The sequence below is a fragment of the Pyrus communis genome, chromosome 6 (genome assembly GCF_963583255.1).
Source record: "Pyrus communis chromosome 6, drPyrComm1.1, whole genome shotgun sequence".
Taxonomy (NCBI): Eukaryota; Viridiplantae; Streptophyta; class Magnoliopsida; order Rosales; family Rosaceae; genus Pyrus; species Pyrus communis.
In genome coordinates this window covers 16865031-16891212 of record NC_084808.1, presented here as the reverse complement: position 1 = coordinate 16891212, position 26182 = coordinate 16865031, and the positions used below count along the sequence as shown (strand labels likewise).

The window sequence follows — 26182 nt, the reverse complement described above, 5'->3', positions numbered from 1 at the left end:
TTACAAACCACGAAACAGAGCGATGTCGCATGCCAATCTGATGAACAGCTACTTCAACCCCAACTCGGTGTACACAGAAGAGGATATCATGCGTCGCTTCCGGATGAGGCGTCATGTCTTTGAGCGTTTACTTCATGATGTCCAGCAAGTCAATCCATACTTTCTACAAAAGCGGGGCAGAGCAGGCCGCCCTGATTTCTCACCTTATCAGAAGGTTACTGTTGCATTCCGAATGATAGCCTATGGCTCCCCAGCTGATTCGATGGATGAAACCCATGGTATGTCTAAGTCTACATGCCTTGATACTCTTCAACAATTCTGTGACATAATTCTTCAGGTTTACAAAGACGAGTACCTCCGCGAGCCAAATCAAGAAGATCTGAATCGGCTCATTCGCAAAGCTGAAGACCGTGCATTTCCGGGCATGATAGGGTCATTAGACTGCATGCATTGGGATTGGAAAAATTATCCCACTGGATGGCAAGGAGGCTTTAGTGGAAAGTCGAGAAAGCCAACTGTTGTATTAGAGGCGGCTGCCTCATATGACACATGGATTTGGCATACTTTCTTTGGAGTCCCTGGATCCTAAAATGACATTACAGTTCTTGGGCGTTCACCCCTCTTCAATAACTTGATGAAAGGTAAAGCACCTCAACTTCACTACTACATCTACAACCGTCAATACAATATAGGGTATTACTTGGCAGATGACATCTACCCAAAATAGGCGACACTTGTCCAAGCAATTCCAAACCCTAGGAATGACACAGAAAAGTTGTTTACCTTACACCAAGAGGCATACCAGAAAGATGTTGAGAGAGCTTTCGGTATTCTACAAGCACGGTGGAAAATTATTAGCAAACCAGCAAGAGGGTGGAGTCGAGAAAATTTGGACTCCATCATGATGTCTTGCATCATATTACACAATATGATAGTGGAGGATGAACGAGATGGGTATATTGATGGAGAGTCCAATGACGACTAAGAAGATCCAAATAGGTCAAGAATGGCTCGTGCAAAAATATATGATGGGCCTAATTTGCCTTTCAATCCAAGAACTAGTATTATCTCTATAAATGAGTACATGAGGCGCTATAGAATGATACGTTCTCGTGCCACAAACAAGTACCTACAACATGATCTTGTTGCACATCTTTAGGCCAAAAAAAGCATGAAGTAGGCGTTTAAGTTTTATGTTGTTAAATGTTTTTTCAAATGTTGTTTAAGTTTCATGTTGTTAAATGTTTTTTTTATGTTTTATAATTTGTATGTTGGTTAATGTTATTTAATATTATTTCACATTGTTTAATGTTGTTTCATGTTACTTAATTTAATTTAATGTTGTATAATGGCTTAGGAAGTTATAGGAAAAAAATATAATTTAAAAAAAAATATGAAACAAATTTTGTGAAATAGAAGTTATAGGATAAAAATAGAATTTAAAATAAAATAAAGCAATTTTGTGAAATAGAAGTTATAGGAAAAAATGGAATTTAAAAAAAATAAAGAAACAAATTTTGTACAATAAAAGTTATAGGAAAAAAAATAGAATTTAAAAAAATATTAAAAATAGAAATTATAGGAAAAATTTTGTAAATAAAAAATAATAATAAAACTATAAAAAAATAAAATAAAATTCAAATGCAACGTCTAGCTAACGTCAGCTAGCCGTTGCATTTGAATTTTTTTCTTAAGCATTCTTGTTGGTTAACCGACAGGAAAATTGAATTTTCTGGCCAGCCCTCTACCCTTTTCCGATTCCGTGGGGCCCTCTCAGATTCCACAGTCCTCTGGCCTAGCCCTCGGTTGAAGACTGTTGTTGGGCTATTTTCGACCCTCTGACCCTCTGAACCCTTCGATTGGAGATGACCTAACATGTTTACTTCTCAGTTCTCACCAACCAACTTCACTGTTTCTTAAAAAGAGGCGACTCCAGGTCTGCTGTTACATAACTACTGCTGAGAAGCGAATGGCGAAAGCATTGACCATTGAAATGCTCTGTTAGATGGAATTGTATAAATCATCCAAGTGGGCATATTCAACTTCAGTCCAAATCGAATTTCCTATTCCAATTATGTTCAGTTCTAAACCATAAGATCATCGTATTAATGCATTCAAGCTTGTTAGATCCCTAAGATGAAATTTTGATAGAAAAAGTTCGATTAGGATGGGGTAGGTTGATAAGAAACATAACGGCAAGGGCATTATATTCAGAGGAAAAACCCCACCTTTCATAGAGGAGACATAACGTAAGGAGATAGATTGACTTTAGAAAAAGAGACAAGGAGATTGGCGTACAGAGGAAGTGCTAACATCATTGCTAGCATGCAAATAGAAATAGCAAACGATGACCGATTGATATATAGATCATACACTCAGGGTTAAAAGTTAATTACTTGAAGAAGATGAAGCAGAAGACATAAAAAATTGCCAACACAAGAAAAGAAGCGAGACCGAGGGATCTCCATCTCCACTGGTGCAAGTGCAATTATGCAAACCAGAAAGATAAATTTGAGTACTTTCTTCATTTTTGGCACAGAGAACTTGATTACTTTGATGGGGTATTTGCATAGTTCCAGACATATTTTGCAAAAAGTTCAAATTCTCGGTCACCACCAACTTCATCACTGGGCACACCATCAGAAATTTCTTTCAAGTCCTCATCCGTAAGCTTCACATTCAACGATCCAATGTTGATATCAAGGTTCTTAACTTGAGTTGTCCCTGCATATAATCAAAATCGAACTTGAGTATTTTTTTTAATTTTATGATTCACTTGAAATATCTGTACTGTAGTGTTTAAAATCCATAATCAATAACAAAGAGTAAGAGAACAGCATTATGTTTAAGAGAGAGTACTGTAAGATGTAATCATACCAGGGATTGGGACATTATAATTGTCCTGATGAAGAAGCCATGCTAGAGCTAATTGAGGAGCAGTGCAGGCATGCTGTGTTGCAAGGCTGGCAAATTTGCCATACAGTAGTTTGTTCTTTTCCAAATTCTCGCCATTGAACCTCGGATGTGTATACTGGGACACCACCACAATAAAGTGAGTTCGGAGTTAAGGGTGATTGCTCTAACAAAATAAGTATCCCAAACCTATGTTGATATATATATATATATATATATACATTTTTTTTGTTGCTCTCTCTCTCTCTCTCTATATATATATATATGTGTGTGTGTGTGTGTGTGTGTGTGTGTGTGTGTGTGTGTATTTATATCTCTATATACAAGTGAAGTCATACATACCAGCAAACTCTCTTCAGGCAAGCTCTCTACAATTGCCTTCCCACCGAAGAATCCACGACCAAGTGGACTATATGACACTATCCCGATTCCAAGTTTCCTGTAAGGTGTGATACAGATTAATATTAATTTTTTTCCCCTCAGATTTTGAAAACATCAATCTTCACCTAGCTAGGAAAATAAACTTGTGGTACTTGACATTGTAAAACTCAGATAGGTGAAAGGTAACAAACCGGCAAAGGGGAATAATCTCATTTTCGATTTCACGACTCCACAGAGAATACTCCATTTGCACAGCAGTGATGGGATGAACAGCATGAGCTCTAGTTATTGTGTCAGCACTAGCTTCTGACAGACCAATGTATCGGATTTTTCCTTCATTTACCAGCTTCTTAAGCTCCCCCATCTTTCCTCCCAAAAAGATAATTCGTTCCAAACAGATATCCATCAACATATAAAGATATTTGGATAGAAAGGATGAAAAATGGAACGGCGAAAAGTCTCTGGATGCTTACAGTATCCTCAATTGGCACTGAAACATCAACGCGGTGCTGATAGTAGAGATCGATGTAGCTGACATCCAGCCGCTTAAGACTAGCTTCACAGCATGACCTCACATATTCCGGGTTCCCATTCACCCGAAAGTCATAGTTTCCTGACATGGCAATGCCAAATTTTGTAGCCAATTGAACTTTCTCTCTAGGAAGCCGTTTCAAAGCCTAAAAGTACAAGAAGAGTAAATGATCTGAAAAGTATTTTTCTAACAAACTTATATCGCTTTTAGATGGCATGTCCTAGTGCTAGAGCTCATCAAATCTCATCTTTCATTCAAATATGGAAAGAAAAAAAAATAAAGAAAGAATATTACGGCTCCAAGCAAGATTTCGTTGTGATGATTAAGGCCGTAAAGATCTGAAGTATCAAAGAAGGTGATGCCCCTATCAAATGCTTCCTTAATAATTGTACATCCAGCTTCATCAGAGAGCGGAGCTTTGTTGCCATTGTATGTCCCAGATAGTCCCCCACATCCATAACCCAGTCTAGAAACCTGCAGTGCAGGAAAAAAATGAAACCCAACGAGGAGAAATGAATTAATAGTAAGTTTTTTTTTTTGCTTAATCACTACAACTAAAGACCAATTTCCATTGATTATGTAACTAGTTCACTTGATTATATCTGCAATTAGCCTTTGATTATGTAAGTAGTTGACTTGACAGAAACTAATACGAGACAACAAAAAAAAACCTTAATCACTTACCTCCAAGCCCTGACTACCTAGTTTAACTAGTGGGATTTGAATCTGTGACTTGTCCTCCATTCTCAACGAACCCAGAGAGGTACTTCTGTAATGAAAAATTGGGTTATTGCTGGTTGCTGCTTACATGTAAAAGAGAAGAACTAACTGGAGGGCACCACTATGCAGTGCAGACACCAGATACAACCACTTTAAATGATTTGTTTACTTTTTTTTTCTTGATTTATTGGAAGCAACTTGCAGTATATGATTTTATTTATTTTTCTTGATTTATGGGAGAGAGAGAGAAATAGACTATAAAAACCCAACTTTCTATATTTTATGTTGAAAATGTCCAATTCATAAACTTGCAATGTAAGCAAAGATGTGAAACATGATTAAAAAATAATAATAATCTCAAGACAGCTGTTCTTAAATGTTGTTATTATAAGTTAAAATAACTGTCTCATGTGAGGACAAGCTATTTAGCGTTTACTAATCATACTTAAAGATTTCAGGTAAGTAATATATTTATGAAAAATAGAAAGCTCCCCAAAATACAAAGACACAAGCTTTATATTTGTTTCAAGTGTTCACGTTGCATCTACTACAATTTTTTCTCCAGTTTTGTGGAAATACAAACACCGATATTACCAATTTCGAAACAAAAGATAACGAAAATATGATCCAAACTATGACCGAATCTATGTGCAAACTCTCTCTGCTATACTTTCGTACAGAAAAACAATGCATACAATGCAAGAGATGCTGACATGCTGACCAGTTTAGCCACAAATGCCTACCAATTTTTGCTTCCATAATATGCATAGAAGCATAGCGCAGTTATCACACCGCCCGCAAGAGAATGCTTTGAAGTTATTTTCATTCATCTCAAGGTGAGGTATAATATACAGCCTTAATCCTAATCAAATAAGGAAGAATAATTACAAGAGATTACAAAGAGATTTCTCCCAGATTACACGGGATCCATCATAAACTACGGAATCCTAAATTATAGGAAACTATACAAGTTAACAAGCAGCTTGGCAAATGCAGCAGCCGCCCTAGTGCTTCTGTTGGCTTGCCCACTTCCCTCAATGATTTCACAATCCTCTTCTGTTTCTTCTCCGCAGCCATCAACTCATTCAACGTCATCAAATCAGACTCCAATTCATACAATTTCAACTCGGTCTGTTGCAATTCTTTCATGAGCTCTTTAACTTGTTCCTGCAATTTATGAGTCTATTTTTCTTCCTCTTGAACTTTAATTCTTCTTTATTCTTCAGAGATCGACTTCACTAAATAAGCAAGTAATGGCGAAACCAGAAATTTTTCACTAGGTGGGCCAGCTTAAAGATTTAAATCATTATAATAATAATAAACATGATACTGTATTTTCACATTATCAACTAGCTAAAGAAAATTTTGACAAGATGAGCCAATAATTTTCGTTATTAAACAAAAACGTGTTTAAATTCAAACAAATCCAAATTTGTACATATACAAAAATCGATGAGAAAAAAAGAATGTAAGAAAAAGAAATGGTCTGTAAACTGTATTACATAATTTTATATAATCAAACCGAGAGATTTTGAATCAATGACTAAATATATATAGTGGGCTAGAATAAAAAATCAATAAAAACTACATGTCAAATTTTATTTTTTAGAAAACTTAATTTTAATCCTTAAAAAAGATAAGTTTTAGACTATGACCTTGTGTAAGATTAAAATCAATTTTAGTCCCTAGTACATTTAATCATCTCATTTATTAGTTATATTTTGATGTTTTATTTATCTTTTTATTCATATTTTAATGTATTAATTACATTTAAATTTAATTTTCATTTCATTTATCATAATATTTTAATGTCTACATTTAGGCAACTAATTTTTTTTATAATATATAGTCTGATAACAATTTTGTATGTTCTTCATTTAGGTACATTAATATATTTGAATATTTCGGTATATCTATTGATACAAACATATAGGTACATTAATTCATCGATACAAACATATATATGCATTTCGGTACATACATTTTGATACACACATTGGAGGTTTTTTATTTTTTTTATTTTTTTTTATTTTTTTTTTAGTACAACGATATATTTTTACATTAAGGCGAAGGTGGTTCGGCTAAACCACACAATGGACAACTTAATTTGGTATCGAAATTGTCATCCACGAAATTCAAACCTAATACCTCTCATTTGAGTATTGACTTTTAGGTACATTAATTCAATATACTATATTTTGGTACATACATTTCAGTACGTACATTTTGGTACATACATTTCGTATTGACATTTATGTACATTAATTCAATATAATATATTTTGGTACGTACATTTCGGTACATATATTTCGGTACGTACATTTTGGTACGTATATTTGGGTACGTACATTTCGATACGTATATTTCAGTACATACATTTCAGTACCTATATTTTGGTACGTACATTTTGGTACGTATATTTCGATACATACATTTCGGTACATATATTTCGGTACATATATTTCAGTACGTATATTTCGATACATATATTTTGGTACATATATTTCGATACATACTTTTCGGTACATACAGTTTAGTACATACATTTCGGTATTGATATTTAGGTACATTAATTCAATATAATACATTTAGGTTCATTATAACATATTTCAGTACAATCATGTAGGTACAAAAAAAGTCAATTATATATATTTCGGCACAGTACAATCATGTATTTATATATTTTGTATCACAAATTTCTTTTAATATTTTCTCATTTATGTTCTTTTATAATTAAAGAACTAAATATGTGCATATTAATAAAATTAAAATTTAATGTAGAGAGATTAAATAAAAATACACATTAAATAACAAAAATTGAATATAAATTTTGATAAAAGTACCTTCAAGGGATTAAATTGAATATGTAATCTAGCACCAGGTTTTGTTTTAAATTTAAATCTTTTGCAAGGACTAATGTTCAAAAACCCTTTTATTTTTCACCGAACGCTACCTAGGTTATAACCCAGGGTAGCCCTTAACGTGGCTCCGTCAGTGGAAACAAGAAGAGACTTCTATTCAATATATTATTGCACTACATACTTTGTTGTTTTACTGAGATCCAACCGTTGACTTTGAAAACATATATATAGAGAGAGAAATGGTTCTTTGTACACCAAGAAATTTGCTCACATGACCATCACATAATGAAACATTTTGCATGCATGACGAAAGAGAACGCGTATGGCCACACTATGTAAATTGGAAAAACAAGTGAATCCATAGGCACAAAATAGGGATGCATGCAACTCGGGCTATTGGACGGGTTTGAACCATTAAACCCTACCTTGACCTTCTCGCCTTCACAATCTAAGCTCATTGTTTGAAACGAGTATTAGGCGGATTAAAATAACCTCTTTTTATCTATGTAACAATTAATTTAAGTGTTCGTAGTATAGAATTTATGGTCTGAGTTGTGTTCAGTTGAGCAAAACCTCAACCTGACCCATAGAGATTACCTTAACTCAACTTGAACTTGGATTGAGTTCAACTAAATTCGAGTTAGCCCAACCCAAGTTTGAGTCATATAAACCGTCTCCAGATGACAAACAACATCTAAACTGGCCCAAAAGTTCCAACCAAAGGCCAATCCCACAATGAAAACCCAATAGGCCCTAAATGTCAACTTTTTTTTTTTTTCTGTTCTCTACTAGTGTGAGAGGTTTTCTCTTTTTTTTTTTTAGAGTCCTTCCCACCATTAGTGTGAGTAGCTTCCAACCTGTCGATTCTGTTGCTGCCAGCCCTTGCCGTAGCGAGGGTCGGTGGAAGATCTGGATGCTTTCTTTCTGCTTCCTCCTTTGGTTTCTTTTGCTTCCTTTCTCCATATCTATCTTTACCGTTTTAACTAGTCCGTTATACTTTATGGGCGTCCATCTTCTTGGACCTCTTTTGATCCAATTTGCATTCAGCTTTCAACACATTTTGATGCGTTTTTTTTAGAAGGTGTGTAGAGTTTCGATGACGTCGGGTCGAGTGTTTACACGACCACCTCCTTCTTTCTGTCTGCCTTTGTTTGTAGTGTTGTCTGTGGTAATCCCACGTGTTTTTTTTCAATTTTTGACCGAGATCGGTGTGGAGTTCATGGCTGGGATACGAGGTATCACTTCATTTCATCTCTACAATGTTGCTTGGTGGGAGTTGTGGTGTCGATTTGGGAAATCAGTTTTGGTTGATCGGGAAAAATTGTTACGATAGTGGGAGCAATCTGGAACATTCTGGAGCTTTGTATCAAAATTTGGGCTTTGGGTTGGGCTTTTTTAAGATAGCTTGGGTATTCCCTTTTTGTCTTGTATCCCATCTTTAAAATATTTCAATGTCATACCTTATCTTCGAATTTGTTGCAATATCATACTTTCCGTCAGTTTGTCAGTCAATTCTTCTGTTAAATGCTGACATGGCTTGAGGCGGTGCTCACTCCTTATTAAAAATTAATAAAATATTAAAAAGTAATTAAATATTAAAAACTAAATGTTTAGTTAATTTTTTACACCCCTTCTTCCCCATCCATCTGTGTCCCCCCAACCTCCCTTCACCGCCAAAACCAGAACCCCATGCCCTCTCTTCCTCCATCTCCACCTCCCTCCCATGACGCTCCTCCCCTTCCCCATCCCCCTCCTCCTACACATCCATCACCCTAACCAAATTAATCCCTGTAACCAATTTCAAACAAAGCACCCCAATTCCACCCAAACCTTAACCCTAAATTTCAAATTCTTAGCATTAATCATCTCCATAGCAATGTCCACGACACCATCACCACCGTCTCCCACAGCCTCAGTTTCTACCATTACTGCCATTGTCCACGGTCCCAGTATCTACCTCGCCCCCAGTCCTAAATTTCGACTTTGCCTGTTTCCGAGAAAGCTTTGGACTTTGCTCAAGGGTTTGTGGGTTTTGGCTCAGGGGATGGGAGACAGCTATGCTTGGGTTCTGGGGTCGAAGAAGAACGGATTCGATTAGATTTTTCTGGGTTTTGGTTTAGGGATCGGAAGAGGAGGTAGGGAGTGATGTTGACGTGCCCCCGGCGGCGGCGCCGGGGGGGGGGGGGGAAGTGACGGCAAAATCGGCCAACAGAGAAGAGACGAGTGGGGAGAGAATCGACGGAATCGATCACCTACAAAAAAAATTCTGGGTTTTTTTTTGTTTCAAAATTTGTTTGTTTCTGGGTAGAGAAGAGAAGAATAAGGGAGTGGGATGAGTAACTAAGGTTTGATGGCCTGTAGGAATTTATCGGCATTCTAAATTAGGTACTCAAACGATCAACTAAGAGATATAAGTAAGTTAAGGAGCAAATTGGTGTCTGCATCTCAAAGTGTTCAACTGTCAAGGATTTTGACTACAAAATACTCACTGTATATAAAGACTCACTACAGAAGACTTCCCCGTTCATATATTCAGATAACTCGGACCTCAAAAATGAGAATGCATGAAAATACCATGCATAAAGTATGGAGGGTATGAGAAAACCCAATAAAAAGGGGAAACGAAGGAGAAAAATAATCACAAATGTCTTATGCTGATTATTTTCTCTTGAAATTGTTGGGAGGGTTCTGCATGACCATGGTGCAGATACAACCCATGACTGCAGGCACTTGGAATGAGATGACATACAACCTTAAATTCCTTCTAAGAGCTTGAACACAACAAAATATATGTCATTGAAATCACTAAAAAAAATAAAAAATATAGAGTCTTACCTCATGAGATGTTTCCAAAACATCGATTTCATGTTTCATTCGTAAAAAATATTTTTTCTCAATTAGTTTCAGTGGTTAAAATTTTATTTCACAATGGAGGGTGAAGGGGGTTTTGAGAATTGAAGAAGATAAATAATACTTTAAAAGTGGTTTGGTGTGTATTTAGAAATTTCTTATTTTTTAAAAATCTTATAAGGTCAAAATTGTCATTGCATAGTAAAGTATATAAATCCTTTAATATTAAATTTCAATGTGAGGTGTATTCAACATTATGTGGGGTGCTAATAAAAAAAGTCATATTTAAATGATTTGATTTTTAATTTTTTAATATTTAGTTAATTTTTTGATCTAATTGGAATATGAAGTGGGCTCCGTCTCATACCACGTCAGAATTTAATAGAGAGATTGACAGAAAACCTAACGAATGTCTGATATTGTAACAAATTCGTAAGATGCGGTATGACATTAAAATGTTTTAAAAGTGAGATATGAAACTATGATTGACCCAATAATTAAGGTAATTTGTGTAATTTACCAAAAAAAAACCCAACAGGCTAAATAATACCAAGTTGGAATTGGATCCCTTCTGGATCCACTTTATAGGAATCCTAGAGATCCTCATATCTTAATCATTCATCGTGTATCGTGTGGTCAAAAATCATTTAACTTTTTTATTTAAAATTAAACACAAATAATATCTGACGAAAACTGACTGCACGATGAATTTCTAAAATGTAAGAATCCCTATGATCTTCACAAAATGGATCCGGAGAGGATCCTTTTCCAAGTTGGAATTGGATCCCATCTTTCCTACTAAGTTGATTCGTCTGCTTACGTGGAACGAGCGACGTGTCAAGGACGTATAGTCGAACGCCACGTATCAGTCTGCGTTTTCACGGACGTCAGTAAACCAAAAACGCGAATGGTTTGAAAACCTACGCATAGACCACCTTCCCCTCTCCTCCTCCAACTTCAAGCTGTCGTCTTGGAGTTCGAATATTTCAGACCCGAAAACAGAAAAGACAAAAAAAAAAAAAAAAAAATGGAGGGAAGGGCGAGGGGTTTGACGCTGATTGGCCTTCTTTTGGTGAGCTTCGTCGGAAAGATCGCATCGCTATCGGTGACAGTGAACGACGTTGAATGCGTGTACGAGTACGTGCTTTACGAAGGCGATACCGTTTCGGGCAACTTCGTGGTCGTCGATCACGATATTTTCTGGGGCGCCGATCATCCCGGCCTCGATTTAATCGTGAGATCTTTTTTTTTTTTTTTTTTTTTTTTTTTTTTGTTATCGCTACACCGCAAATGCATCGAAATTTAGCCAATTTGGGATTTTAGGGTTTATGGAAGGGAATAATTTTCGGGGGTTTTGTTTGGTGTGGAAAGGATCTGAGTTTAGATTGTAGTTTTCAAATTGTTTGGTATTAAAATTTGTTAGAACTTTTTGAAAGTGTTGATTTTTTAACTAATGCGGTAGTTGAAGCTGCAATCTTGATGCTTGTAAGTCCAACGCCAATTGTGAAGATTCTTTGATATTCATAGTTTATTGTATCGAATTTCAAGCCCTGAATCGAAAAATATGGATAACTGATAAGACTATTGATCAAAGGTTTGATCTTTTTTAAGTCTTTGTAGCATCATCCATGAAGTAGGGAATAGTTCGAGTAGGAATAGTTCAAGTAGCTAGGAAACTATGAGAACCGGGGGAAGGTCTTGGAGTACTTTTGAAATTAGGGCTACACTGGCTGTCTGCCTGTATCGCTATAGTCTAATTCTCCAAATCAATTGAGTAGTGGATCACAATGCAGATGGCTACACGTAGTAATCCCTACAGGTGTGCTTAGTAGGGATAATCTGTGGTAATTTCATGAAAGTGGTAAGTTAAATTTCAGTTTGAATTATGGCATTTGAGTTGAAATTTATGTCAAATTTTATTGTTCTAACCTTCAAAGTAATGTTAGATTTATTCAACTATAAGCAAGATAGGACATTTATAATAGTACTGCAGTCAACATATGGTTGTGAGGCTTTGGTTTATAAACTTTAAATTTAGATGTGGTGTGTAGGGCTTTGAACCACCTGGGGGCCTAGCCCTACCAAATTCCTAATGTTGGTTATTAGAATTATTAGTTTTCAGCTGCAAGTAATTTTGATCTTACTATGTTTCACTGTTGGGTATACTTTACTTAATATTTATGTCGCCCCATGTTTCCTTGTAAGCAAAATGGGTTTAGGTTCTTGTTCAAATAAATAAACTTTGACATTGGTGGACAAAAAGGGGTCAGCTTTTTGTTTGTAAGAATTCAGAAGAGTCAGTTCAATACATGCTTATTCTCTACGCTGTAGCTTGGGAATCTGTTTTCCCATGGCTTAGTGTTGGTTGGGTGTTGCCTAAGAGCATAGGAAATGGTTTATCTGGCTAGATTGGAGTTTGATTAGTAGACTATTCGTGATGTTGGTCTTTGGAAAACAGTTTCCGTATCTTTTTCTTAGAGTTTGTAGGTTGAGAGGAATCACTAAGCATTTGAAGGCATGCAACTATCTTTCTGTAAATGGACCAAGAAAGGCTGTCCATCTTTTATAACTATTCTAGAAATTTTGTTTTCTTAACATCCACGAGTTTTTGTTATAGTATGCTACTTGTTTCATAGGCTGTACCAGTAGCCAGTAGGTGCTTTTTCTTGCAAGTAAACTTTTCCAATGATGAAAAAAAGACTGATGTTGGTATTTTGTGCAGGTGACATCTCCTGGGGATAATACGGTGCACACTTCAAAGGGAACATCTGGTGATAAGTTTGAGTTTAAAGCCCCAAGAAGCGGAATGTACAAATTTTGTTTTCACAATCCTTACTCAACACCAGAGACTGTTTCTTTTAACATACATGTTGGTCATATTCCCAACGAGCACAATATTGCCAAAGATGGTTTGTGAAAAGCTTTGTCAATAAGTTTTCGTTATGTTATTTTCGTTTCCGTTTTCAATTGTGGTGCTGCAATTTGAAGTAATTTGTTGCCTTGACAATCAAAAAGAAAATAGCTTTTGCCTTTGAATGTCAAGTACTCTGAATTGCTTGTTGAAGTGTGTTGATCTCAGTAACATGTTCTAGACTTTCAATAGTATCTCCATCCTTCGGTTTTTTTAACCATTAGATGTTGGTTTGTTGCAGAACATCTAGACCCAATAAATGTTAAAATTGCTGAGCTTAGAGAAGCATTGGAGTCAGTTACATTAGAGCAGAAGTACTTGAAAGCACGTGATGTTCGACATCGTCATAGTAAGTTTTCTTTCTCTCTTTACCAAAGAAAGTTAACAATGATAGAGTCATGCTATATCAGCGTATCCTACTGGCAGTTAGGTTTATGCCTTATTTGTTAATGGGATCCTCTCTCTTTTGTGAGACATTTGTGTATTTCCTGAATTTTAATATCTAGGATGTCCTCTTGTCAAATGTCTTCTGGGTGATTTTTGATAGGATTGAAAGGGTTATCTTGGAATTATCAAGTGCTGAATAAGTATGTACTGAGTGTTCAAAACTGAAGAATTTGTGCGCAGTAGGTTCAACATGTGTGTTAGCTAAAAGTTTCAAGTCTTAATTCAGCGTATGAAAACATATTGGCAGCACGTCATTGAGAACATTTTAAAACATCAATCTATCATTAACCTGCTTAGGTACTTCTGTGATATTCAACTTTTTGATTGTGTGCACGTCTTATGAAGTCAAAAACTCTCAGTAACAGCAAAATGAGGGTCATGAATTGATTCCATGGTGTCACTGCTGCCATGGACATGCGGCATATTGGGTTGCAAAACTACATTATTAGGGTTAACGGATTCTCACAACTATTTGTCCATAGCTAACCTGCTTCTTTTTAGCTCGTCTCAGTACTAAGTAACAAAATAATGTGGTAGATCTTTCATGTTTTAGAACCTGGCACCATCTTATGATTCTGATCACATGCTTTTTTGTGTCTGTCGCAGCAAATGAGAGCACAAGGAGGCGGGTTGTGTTGTATACAGTGGGAGAGTATCTTGCGCTAGCTGCTGCGAGTGCCTTGCAAGTCGTTTACATTCGCAAACTTTTCAGCAAATCGGTTGCATACAATCGGGTTTGAACTGCTTGGTTCTTGTTATCGTCTATTTTAACACAGGATGAACCTCATAGATTATTTCAAATACGTTTTCTGTGTAACAAGTTATGAAAAGTTTATACTATTTTGGTTCTTAGTTTTCAAATACATTGACCTACACCTTGAAATGTCATGGTTTTAGTTGGTATATGGGAGTTCTTCAAAAATACCTATTTATATATTAGGTCCATTAGAAGCTAATCTTTTTCTCAAAGATAATGTTACTTGGACACACAAAACTGATACACTTGTTGACACATATTCATATACGAGTCTCGGTTCACATTTCCACTCCGATTGTAGAATGGTTTTGATATGGTCCAAATAGAAAGTTTTTTATAATTTTTATTTCCAAAGTTTGTGTTCATTTGTGAACCTATCTAAACAGGTTTAATCTAACAACAAATTAAAGCTCCCCCTTTGTGAGAGTCTCTTGTCAAATTCTTCCTCCCTCTTCCGTCGCTGACCCTTGTCAAAAGTCGGTGGCCGTTTCCTGCTTTTTTTTTTTTTCTGTGTGCTCGTTGCCCTGCATTTTGTCCCCGTTGTTTTGCCCCAATCTACACAGAACCGAATGCAATGACGTTCTAGAATTCATATAGCCGACCTCACTTAGTGGGAAAATGCTTTTTTGTTGTTTTGCCCCAATCTACCTCGTCTTTTGCCCTAAGTTATGATCCCCTCTTCATCCAATCTATGTTTCCTGTTGACCTCCATGTTTCTCTTCATTCCCCATCCTATCCTCCCCACCTGGCTCTGGCCTTCCTCGATCTCGCATCATTCCAGATCTGCAGTCACTTTGTCTTCACGCGAATTGTTGCGAACCCTTGGAAAGGTGCGTATAGCTTTGGCTCCGGTGATCACAACATCACCTTCCTTGTGTATGCCTTTATTGGCAATGTTACTGGTGGGATCTCTTTCTCCCTGGTTTCTTTCAATTTGTGGCTCAGACCACTAGTTTTTTCAATATGTGGCTCAGATCAATTTGGTGCTGGATGGAGGACGTTTGGCATTTTCTTTTCCATCACTTTTGGGGTGTCGGTTGGCTAGATCTCTGGCATTTGCTGGAGATGGTGGTGCACGGTAGCCGGTTGCAGTGCTTCGATGGCGATTGTGGTGCAGGCTGCTGCGAGCTGTTTTGTGCTTTGTTTTTTTTGTCTGGGTTGTCTATTTGGACTTTGTTTTGCTTGGGGTTCAATATTATGTTTAGAGGGATGTTAGCTACCCGTCCCTTTTACCTTTCTCTACTTACCTTTTTAATTTATTTCTTGCCATGTGGATTCAAATATCAATTTAAACTCTATATGACTAACCACAAGTTGTAGGTGACTAACCACAAGATGTGGTCCAATTTACAAATTGGCACCTTCAGTTGGCGATTTCCTGGTGCGTTTCTGGCAGGAATTCGGAACCAGTTGAGAGCACTTTGTGGCTAGAGGCAAGCCGAATCTCGAGCAGAGATTAGACCCACCCTTTAAGTATGGAGACACTAGGAATGGGTAAAATACCCGCGGTTATAGGTAACTGCGGTTACCCGCCTATTTAAATTTTACGGTTATGGTTATGACTAACCGTTTACATAAATAAACAGTTATGGGTATAATCATTTACCCGTGAAATTTAAATGGATGGTTATGGCTATTAACCGAGGTTATAAACGGGTAACCGTTTACCCATTTATTTTATATATGTAATGTAGAATATTTTAAAAATAAATTTATATATATATGCGGCTGTTTGACAAGGGATGGGAAGTTGTGTTATTAACCGAACAATCACATCTCTTCAATTTGAATGTTGCATCTTTTGATTGTTGCCGAAAAGACATGATTCACGGTCAACAAGTGTAATCCTTCTATTAACCATTTTCTCTATCGGACAAAACTTAAATCAATGCTATTGACTATAGTGCATGGTTTATATAGCTAATTATAATATAATGTAGCTCATTGTATATATTATGTTAATACTTTACATTATGGGTAAAATAACCCAAGAATACCATCTTCTAAACAGTTTTCATAACCTAAGAATACTTAGCAAATATTATATTACCTACATTGATAACAGTTAAAAATATCATCCATAAACTATTATTTCAATTATTGGAATGGTATAAGGACTTAAAAAATTAAAATACGGAAATGTATGATGAATGTTACCTATAACGATGTTTAATTGTAAAAAAAAAAAGAAGAGAAAATTATGACAATTTTTTTTCAATTTTCAAGTTGTTAAAAAACATGTAGACGAATGAAAAAGGAGTAATGGTTAAAAAAAAAAAAACAAAAGAGATAAACTGGTTGAAAATGGTAAATGGGTAAACAGGTATTAAACGGTTACGGTTAAATAGATATGCGATTATGAGTATAGTTAACTGTTTATAAACGATTATGCTAGTACAAATATAAACAGTTATGGATAAATAATCACGGTTACCCGTCCGCCATAACTGTTGCTCATCCTTGAAAGACACTTTGTCGTGTTTACCAAAAACAAATGTTATAGGTGATTCTAATTATTTGGAAAAAAAAGCCCCGCCTAATACAATTTTTCTCATCGGGATTCGAAAGCACCCGAATGTTAATTTGTTTTACGCATAACTAGACCGATTTACCTTAAAAATAATTGGAGCCAATCGCTTTTATTTATCCATTAAATTAAAGCAGCGCTAAGAAAATTTCCTTATATTTATATATCATTTTTATGACAAGCAACATCAAATAAAATAAAAACTGTTATAAACTTTGTATTTAAGTATGATTGTGTAAATTCTAAATTATATTTTATACTAGTTATTCTTCTATATTATGACTTGTATTCCTTGGAGTAGAAGGATTCTTTCCTCCCTTGTTATAAAAGCACTGCGTAAGGGGAATAACACATCCTCTACACAACCCTACAAACACACATCTCTCTTTACTCTCTCTCTCTCTCTCTCTCTCTCTCGCCCCTCTCTCCCTATCAGATTAAAATAAGCCACAGCACGTTATTAGCACACTCATACCGTTGCGCTTAGGAATCTGACGTGAAAGCTTTCTACATCAAACCGATTCATCAATATCATCACGCAATCAAGTTCTTCCAAAACAACGGTTTTTATCTCGATATTTTTGCACCCTTGATAGCATGAACATTCACCATAATGCATGACCCAACTTTACGTTTTTTGAATTTTAGATTCTACATAAAGTGTGTATGCATTATATCCATAAATGTTGAATTATGTGAGTTGATATTGCCATGAATTGCATCAAATATCTGCTCATGCATTGAATTATATGTTGAATATGCATTGAATTATAATCTGGAAATTGAAAAAAAAAATATTAGGGTTTCGTTGGGAACCCCGAGTGTGACGGCTGGAAGCCAGGTCGTCGGGCTTCCTGAGTGAACCAATCCACGGAGTCGAAAGCTCTAGGCTTTGCAACCCAGAATAACCTGACGTCATTAATGGCATCCTTGTCCACGACCATTGCAGGCATAGCATGCAGCCAACACGTCGAGCCTTTGGTCACTGTCATCGTCTGATGAAAATTGGATCGAGAGTTACTTGAATCTCATCAGAATTTCTTGAAAATCCGATTTAAAATTTCTAGGTTTTGGTTCTTGAACGTCGAGATTAACCTTCTCCGTTCACCACCTTGGTCATCGTCGACCCATGTGACTTGCCCCGAGTTCTCTGAACCACAACACGGCCGCCAAAAGCAGCAGCACCGATCATCTCCTCCGATGCATACACCTAGCATAGCTGGGATTAATGTTTGGTCTGACCCACATCCCTTTGGGCCTGGACTCATTTAACTTGTAGCAATAATCTAAAAAAAAATAAAAAATTCCATGGGCCTATGAACCTAGGCCCCTGCTACTCACCCTAAGCCCATGTGATACCAACACATTGAGCTTTAGTGTCCTCGTGCATAACGCCGCACCAGGTCTCTACCTGCAGCTAAAGCCCCTTGTGCATAGGTGCACCTGCACCACGACACATTGGATCCCAACCTTTGGTTGGTGCATCCATGTACCCACAAGCACTCGATCCCAACCTGTAGCTGGTGTATCGGTGCACTTGCACCGTGTCACATTCAAACCACACCCATTTGTGTCTTTGGTATATTGGGCCTGCAGCCCACATATGTTTACCCTAACCCAATTCTTGGGCTTATGCTACACGACCTAAATTTTCTCAGCCCACCAGTGGACTTTGGTCCATATTTTTGGGCCCCAAGTTTAATTGCCTATATTTTTTAGGCCTTATGGGTTTTATAATTTTTTTTACCCACACTTTAATTTTGGCCCAAAGGTCAAATAATTAATTCAATTATTATAATAGACCCTGAAGATCTATTTGCATATTTTTCGTGTTGCATATTTCTGTATATAGATTTGTGTTTGTCTACAAGAACATATGAACCTGAAGTTCATAATTCTTTGGAAACCTGATAGGAGCATATTCATGCGACTTAAATGGCTTGTTCTCGTGCATTTACGTTATGTTTCTCTCGTTATTTTAGTCCTTTATGCTTCTTTTGTGTGTTTTCAGGTTCTAAGGGCCTAGGGAGCAAGAAAGTGCATTTTGAGGCCATTTGGAGCATTTTTGGGCATGGATTGGATAGCTTATCCATGGAGCCAAGAGGATGGACGAATTTGAAGGCCTTGTATGCACTTGAAGACACAAAACAATGGCTCTAGCCCAATCAAACACATTATGCCATACAAACCAACCTATTTTAGGCCCATTCTATGTACTTAAACCCTAGCCCTTTAAACTAATTCATTGATCACTTATCAAACCATTCACTTATCACTCACCACATATCATTCACTTATCACTTAACATATCATTCATTTATTTCACTTCCATACTCCTCTTAATTCCACATGCATTCTCACACATGCACATCATTCACTCACATTTCCACCATTCATTCTTTATTCCTTTCCAAACATCTCACATGCATTCTCACACATGCACATCATTCACTCACATTTCCACCATTCATTCTTTATTCCTTTCCAAACATCTCACATGCATTTCTTCATTATTTCCTAAACCCTACATGCATTATTTATTGCATCTTCACATGCATTCACACACACTTTACACATTCAAACCATGAGCTCCCATTCCTATATGCCATTTTCATATTTCCACCCACTAACCTAGTCATCAACACATGCACTTCCACCTTTCATCCACAATGATTCATGATTCATTCACTTTGCATCCTTTAAATCACATACTTTTCCATCATTAATTAGCCACTTGCATCTTAAACAAACAACCATATGTTCCCTCCACTACTCCTATAAATACCCTTGCACCCATTCAATTCATATCTCATATTTCCATTCACAACACTTCACACAACACAAATACCATTCCATTGCCGTGAGTCCTATTTCATTTTCTGCATATTTTCTCTTCATTCTTCCATCTCCAACCACTCCCTACTCCATTCCACATACACCTAAAGCCCTTAAGCTCACCTTAGACCTTGTGCTACAACAACGAGGAAGAAAAGAGTGCTTAAACGTTCATACAATTCAAGTTTGAGTTGTTGGAATGTTTAGGTGTTTCTTTGATTTCAAAGTTTAAATTTAATTCTCTTTGTTTTGTACGTATGAGAAGGGAAGAGAAGAGTGCCTAAACGTTCATACAATTCACGTTTGAGTTGTTGGAATGTTTAGGTGTTTCTTTGATTTCAAAGTTATGAGGAACTAAACCCCCCTTTAGCTAGGGGGTGATTCGAAACTATGTTTATATTTGCATTTTGAATTGATTACGTTTGGTTGGAATTTCATAAGTTGTGGATTCAATTCGTTTAACTGTTTGATTGATAACTTATTTATGTATGTTCATTGAGATTGCAAGCTTAATTTTCATGCATAAATATGACGCTAGAATATAAGTGAATTTCACCTAATCGTTATGAACTTATATTCACAAGTAGTAGAGGTTGCTTATAAACAATCTCGTTAAACGAATTCTTGGCATAAGTTTCATGCGTATTCCATAGTAACGAATGCCTCGTCGATGTTTATGATTTCCGTTGAACTTAATGATCTTGGTTAAATGTCTCTATCATGCGTATTCCATAGTTAGGGACTTTGATTAAGAATAATTTGGTTGTAATGCGTATTCCATTCAATCCAACGAATTTAGGGAAATCTGAAAGTTAATCTAAGCGGATCTAATTAACTTGGAGCATTGAGTTTCACAACTTATCGAAAGACCAACTGAGAATCAATTTTGTTTGCAAGTGTAACATGTGTGGAGAAGAACCCCTTGGCTATTCCATCATCCATATTTTCATCACATTCATATTTACATTTTGCCTTTAATTATATTTTGTCTTTTTAATTTAATATCGTCCAAACACAATTCCCCCCCTCTATTTTGTTAAGTTTTAATCATTCGTATTTGTTTTATTTTTGTAACTTTAAGCTTTTGGAGTCATAAACATTTGCAAATTCGTCTAAATCAAGTTCTAGCTTCTATTTGAGTCAATTTGATTGTTTTAGACAATTTGAGTTTTTCAAAGCCATTCTGAGTCATAGTAGTCTTGTTAAGAGTATTTTAATTTAGTTTTTATGTTTTTAAGTCAATTTAGAAGGTTTTAGCAAGCCCTCCTAATCCCCGGTCTAGAACGATCCCTCACTTATCCATTCTACTACAATTGTCAAACGAGGGTTTAATTTGAGTGTCAAGTAAATCTCGCATCAAAACCTGAAGTTTCTAGAAACATGCCTTACTTGAAAACTTGAAGTTTTCCACAAAAACATCAACCATGAAAAACCTAAAGCTTTTTCATGTAACTTTAAACCAATACATGTCTATTAGAACCTAAATGTTCTATTCCTATGTGAATGGATTGATTTTTTTCTCCATTACACTAACCATATTTTTGTCCATTTATTTTGTGATAGGGACATGTCGATTTGAACAAACTCGACTTCACCGTTTTAGAGGTCTCTGGAAGAAACTAACTCAAGTGGTCCAAGATGTGAAGCTCCACCTCACCGCAAAGAATTTGCGTCTCGCCATTGAAGATGAGACGAATAACTCGGTTGGCGAAGCTGAGAAAGCCACTGCATGATCTTCATCCGAAGACACATTCATGATGCGCTGCAAACCAAGTACCTTGATGAGGAAGATCTATGAACACTTTGGGTAACTTTGATCACCAAAAGGACATCTTCTTGCCTGAAACAAGACATGACTGGTAGCATTTGCACTTCTAAGACTTTAAGTCTGTGAATGAATATAATTCTAAAGTTTGTCAAATCTGATCACTTCTTAAGTTCTGTAACGAGAACTTGACCGAAGATGATCTCTTGGAAAAGACCTATTCAACCTTCTCTGCTACCAATATTGTCATGCAGCAACAATATAGGGCTCAAAAGTTCATTAAGTTCTCAGATTTGATCTCTGTTTTACTTTTCGTTGAAAAGTAGAATCAGCTATTGATGAAAAATCATTATGCTAGGCTTACTATAGTGAATGTTGTGCCTGAAGCACACTATAGCACAAACCAATGCCCAAAACGTCAACATAGGCATGGTAGAGGCGACAAGAAGCCACCCTGTCAAGGTCAACAGAGCCAAGGGCCATCTAAAGGAGGAAACCGAGCTTGGAAGCACCCTAACCTCGCTCCCAAGGCCCCGAACTCCAAGAATAAGGGCAAAGCACCTAACACCATGGATGCAGACATGTGCTACCGATGTGGTTCAAATGACCATTGGTCCCATGTTTGCCGTGCTCCCTATAAGGTTGTAGCTGAATATCATTTTCATCATAAGAAATTTGAATCACACTTTATGCAAGTGGATGAAACGAAGAGTACCAAAATGGAGGTTTCTAACTTTCAAGAGGCTATTACCCTTATGGAAGATTAGAATCTTAGACATAAACTATTTTTAGTAGAATTTTAGACCCCTGGGGCCGAATTCCACCTAGTGGTCGAACCCCACCTTGTTTTTTGGTTTAAGTTTGAACAATTTTCCTTTATGTTTGGATTAATCGTTGTTGATTTTCTTTTGGATATTAAGTTTTTTTAATTACCATCCTTGAATACTTAAATTATTTTGAATGGATATTTGTTTTTAGAATTTTTATGAATGTGACCGATTCAAATTAATTTTTATTTGTAGGTATGACTAGTGGTAAAGTTAATTGTCTGGCAAATAGTGCAACCACGCACACCATTTTACGTGAACGCATCTATTTCACTAACTTCATACCTAAGAATGCACCTCTGACAACCTCTTATGCCCATCCAACCTGATCGAAGGATACAGTAAGGCACGTATAATGTTGTCCAATAGTACAATCTTGACCGTTGACGAGGCACTTTATTCTCCATGTTCCGGAAGATCGTTGTTGAGTTTTAAGGATATTAGAGATAATAATTACCACGCATAAACCTATGTAGAAAACATAGTTGAATTTCTATGCATCACTTCCTATGAATACGGCCAGAAGTGTATTATAGAGAAGATAGAGCGTATCCCAAGTAGTCTGTATACTACAACCATATGCCCTATAGAGAACCACTATTTGGCCGGCCCTACCTCAGGGACCGTGCACAAAATTACACTTTAGCATGATTGTTTGGGACACCCTAGAAGAACAGTGATGTGCCATATCCTCAAATCTTCACACGGACATCCATTAACCTGAAGCTTAAGTTCGATTCGAGGAATCGCATGTCAAACTTGCTTCATGGAAAAACTTATTATTAAGCCTTTTTATGACAAGATTTGTTCAAATCCTCCTATTTTTCTACAAAGGATTCAGGGGAACATTTGTGGACCGATTCACCCTCCATGCGGACTATTTAGATATTTTATGGTTTTGGTTGACGCTTCTACATGTTGGTCACAAGTGTGCTTCGTGTCCATAAGGAACGGCATTCTCCAAACTATTGGCTCAGATTATCAAGCTCAAGGCTCACTGATGTGTATTTAAACTAACCTAAATAATATATTAATCTAAACCAAACTAAACTCGCAAGTGTACAAATCAATTGTAGTAATATATGCAAATACAATGTCGATCCCACATCGATTGCTTCAACACCAATTTAACCGATTAATCACACTAAACTTAATTAAACAAATAAAGGATAGATTGAATTGAATAATTGAGTAATTGATTAACACTAAAATTAACAAGCAAAAGAAAAGACAATTAATTAAAATCACACATGACACAAGAAAACCTAAGGTTATGAATTCACCAATAACAATCCTATTTACTTTTCCTAGAGTCAACTACTATCCAATTACTATGTCAATGTTAAATGTTGTTCTTTCTAAGATATGAATTAATCCGTGGTCAAACATCAACTCTAGTATCTCTACATGATAATTATACTCTATTGGTTGGGCATACAATTAAACACATAAAAACCCATTAAGCGTAGAAGAATCATGTCAACCAAGTAGAACTAGTTTGATATTGGTCATCCTCACTAGTTTGTCTACTCTTCTTAATCTTAGTTCCAATAAACCTAATTAATTGGTCATCCTCATAGATTTATCTAACTATCTAGATGCAAAATTCCTAAAGGTGACTAGTCATTAGAAATCCGAACCTAGAATAAAATACGCACAAGGATTAAGAATATAACATGACATATAATCGGATAATAATTAACAAAGTACTTCGAAAATATTCATGTCATGGTTTCATCATAAACCATAGAAAATAACTTAGTTACATATAGAAATAAAAATAAAAGAAATACAGAACCCGGAGTCCATGGTAATGCACATCCCTAAGCTCTTCTTCACAAATTGCGGAGATGGTGAATGGTAGTATGGAGTGGGGGGTTATGTGACCTCCCCTAAAGAGAGCTTAGAGCACCTTATTTATACTAGAAAAACCCTAAAAGGTATGGGAGAAACTCTGCTAAATAATTAATTACACAAACTAGGAAAGAATCCTTTTTGGCTTAGGAAACACGTCATCTGTCTTGCACACCAAATTTGGGGTCGATTTATCTTCTGGAAAATTCTGTAAAAATATGGAAAATATAGTTGTATCTCTTATTTTTCCAAGAATATATCGCACGCCACTAGGAAAAATTGGGAAAGCCTTCAAACATCATTCTCCTACGGCTGCGCAGTTCTAACGAGAAAATAATTTTTACAGGATTGATTTGTAAAACTGGAATGAATGACTCCATGGAAAATTATGAAATTCGGACACAACGATCTTTAGCCTCTTAGATTCCTTTTCCAATTAGCCTTGCATCAAAACTCCTCTAGAAAGTCGAATTATCACCAAAAACGTACTAAGTGCGCAAAATGGATGAAACTGAGAAAAGGAAAGTGCAATAAGGCTCTTTTATAATCAATTCCTTAATAAGACTTAGGGATAATGAACATGAAAATATGATAAATAATGCACCTATCACTCACCACCCAGACTATCTAATCAAATCTATTCAACTGAATAATGTTGGAGAATTCACATCTAAAACTTTTAGTGACTATTGCATATCAGTTGGGGTTAAAGTTGAACATCCAGTACCCCATGTTCACACCCAGAATGACCTGGCAGAGGCATTCATTAAGCGCGTACAAATGATTGCTCGATCGTTGATCGTATGTACCAAGCTCTTGATCGTTGCTTGGGGCCATGCCATATTACATATAGCCATGTTGGTCCGCATTAGGCCTATAGCAACCCAACCATATAGCGCCATTTAGTTGGTTACTAGACACGCACCCTACATATTATGTCTACGAGTTTTTTATTATGCGGTCTATGTGCCGTTTTCGCCGCCCTTACATACAAAAATAGGGCCTCAGCGAAGGATGAGAATCTATGTTGGATATGATTTTTCTTAAATTATTCGTTACTTAACCTTTGATTGATGATCTTTTTACCACTCGTTTCATGAATTATCATTTCTATAAAATAGTATTCCCATCGTTATGAGAGATAAGAACGTTACGATTCCTGATGAACGACGTTCATTATCGTGGACGACTCCCACTTTGTCTCATATTAGATCTTCAGAGCATAGCTCAGAGCATGCCAGATGCTTTCACAAATCTATCGTGAATGACAAGATCACATATTCCAGCTGCAAATATGCCTACAAAGATGGATATACCAAATGTACAACGAACTTCCCTCCTGGATGCCTGGGACTCTACTTTGGCTGATCCATGTACATTAATGGCTAGCCAATCCTCTGCCCCTACACAAAAGCGTGGTAGACCATTTGGTTCAAAGGATTCACACCCCCAGAATAGGAAACCCATGACACGGGCCCTTGTTGAACCTACCGTGAATCTGACTGTCGCCTACTCATTCAATCTAACTCATGAGAAAATTCTAGATTACGAAAGCGTCCTTGAAGAGACGAATCCACCTCCAGAGAATTGTGAAATTTCGGCCCATTATGCTAGCTTAAATGATGTTTGGTGTAGAAATGAGATGATCATTGACGATGTATTAGCGTATGTAGTAGCTACTAAGATCATGTTGAGCGATGACATTGAACCCTGTTTCACTAATGAATGTCGACGTAGAACTGATTGGTCAAATTTAAAATATGCAATCCAAGTCGAACTCGATTCACTTACGAAACGTAAGGTGTTTAGACCTGTAGCTTCTACTCCTCCACATGTGAAGCATGTTGGCTACAAGTGGGTTTTTGTTCGAAAGCGTAATGAGAAGAACAAAATTCCATGTTACAAAGCTCGTCTTGTTGTGCAAGGTTTCTCACACCGCCCTGGAAATGACTATGACGAAACTTATTCACCCATTATGGATGTGATTACTTTTCTCTACCTT

The 26182-nt window shown here is 36.5% G+C and overlaps 3 protein-coding genes across 3 annotated transcripts; 2 read left to right on the top strand and 1 right to left on the bottom strand.

The window, feature by feature from the left end:
- The first annotated feature begins 22 nt into the window (after positions 1-22).
- Positions 23-589, top strand: LOC137736135 (uncharacterized). The gene has a single exon (XM_068475461.1). It carries the CDS (start codon positions 23-25, stop codon positions 587-589), a length of 567 nt encoding a protein of 188 aa, XP_068331562.1.
- Positions 590-2397: 1808 nt separating this feature from the next.
- Positions 2398-4570, bottom strand: LOC137737062 (perakine reductase-like). The gene is made up of 7 exons (XM_068476414.1): positions 4511-4570; positions 4121-4300; positions 3768-3971; positions 3486-3658; positions 3256-3352; positions 2878-3031; positions 2398-2724 (listed from the first exon to the last, which is right to left on the bottom strand). Exons 1-7 carry the CDS (start codon positions 4568-4570, stop codon positions 2549-2551), a joined length of 1044 nt encoding a protein of 347 aa, XP_068332515.1. The 3' UTR covers positions 2398-2548.
- Positions 4571-11198: 6628 nt separating this feature from the next.
- LOC137737296 (transmembrane emp24 domain-containing protein p24beta3-like) lies at positions 11199-14664 on the top strand. The gene is made up of 4 exons (XM_068476738.1): positions 11199-11491; positions 12980-13166; positions 13410-13517; positions 14222-14664. The coding sequence occupies exons 1-4, from the start codon at positions 11285-11287 to the stop codon at positions 14353-14355; spliced, it is 636 nt and encodes a 211-aa protein (XP_068332839.1). The 5' UTR covers positions 11199-11284; the 3' UTR covers positions 14356-14664.
- Positions 14665-26182: the final 11518 nt, after the last annotated feature.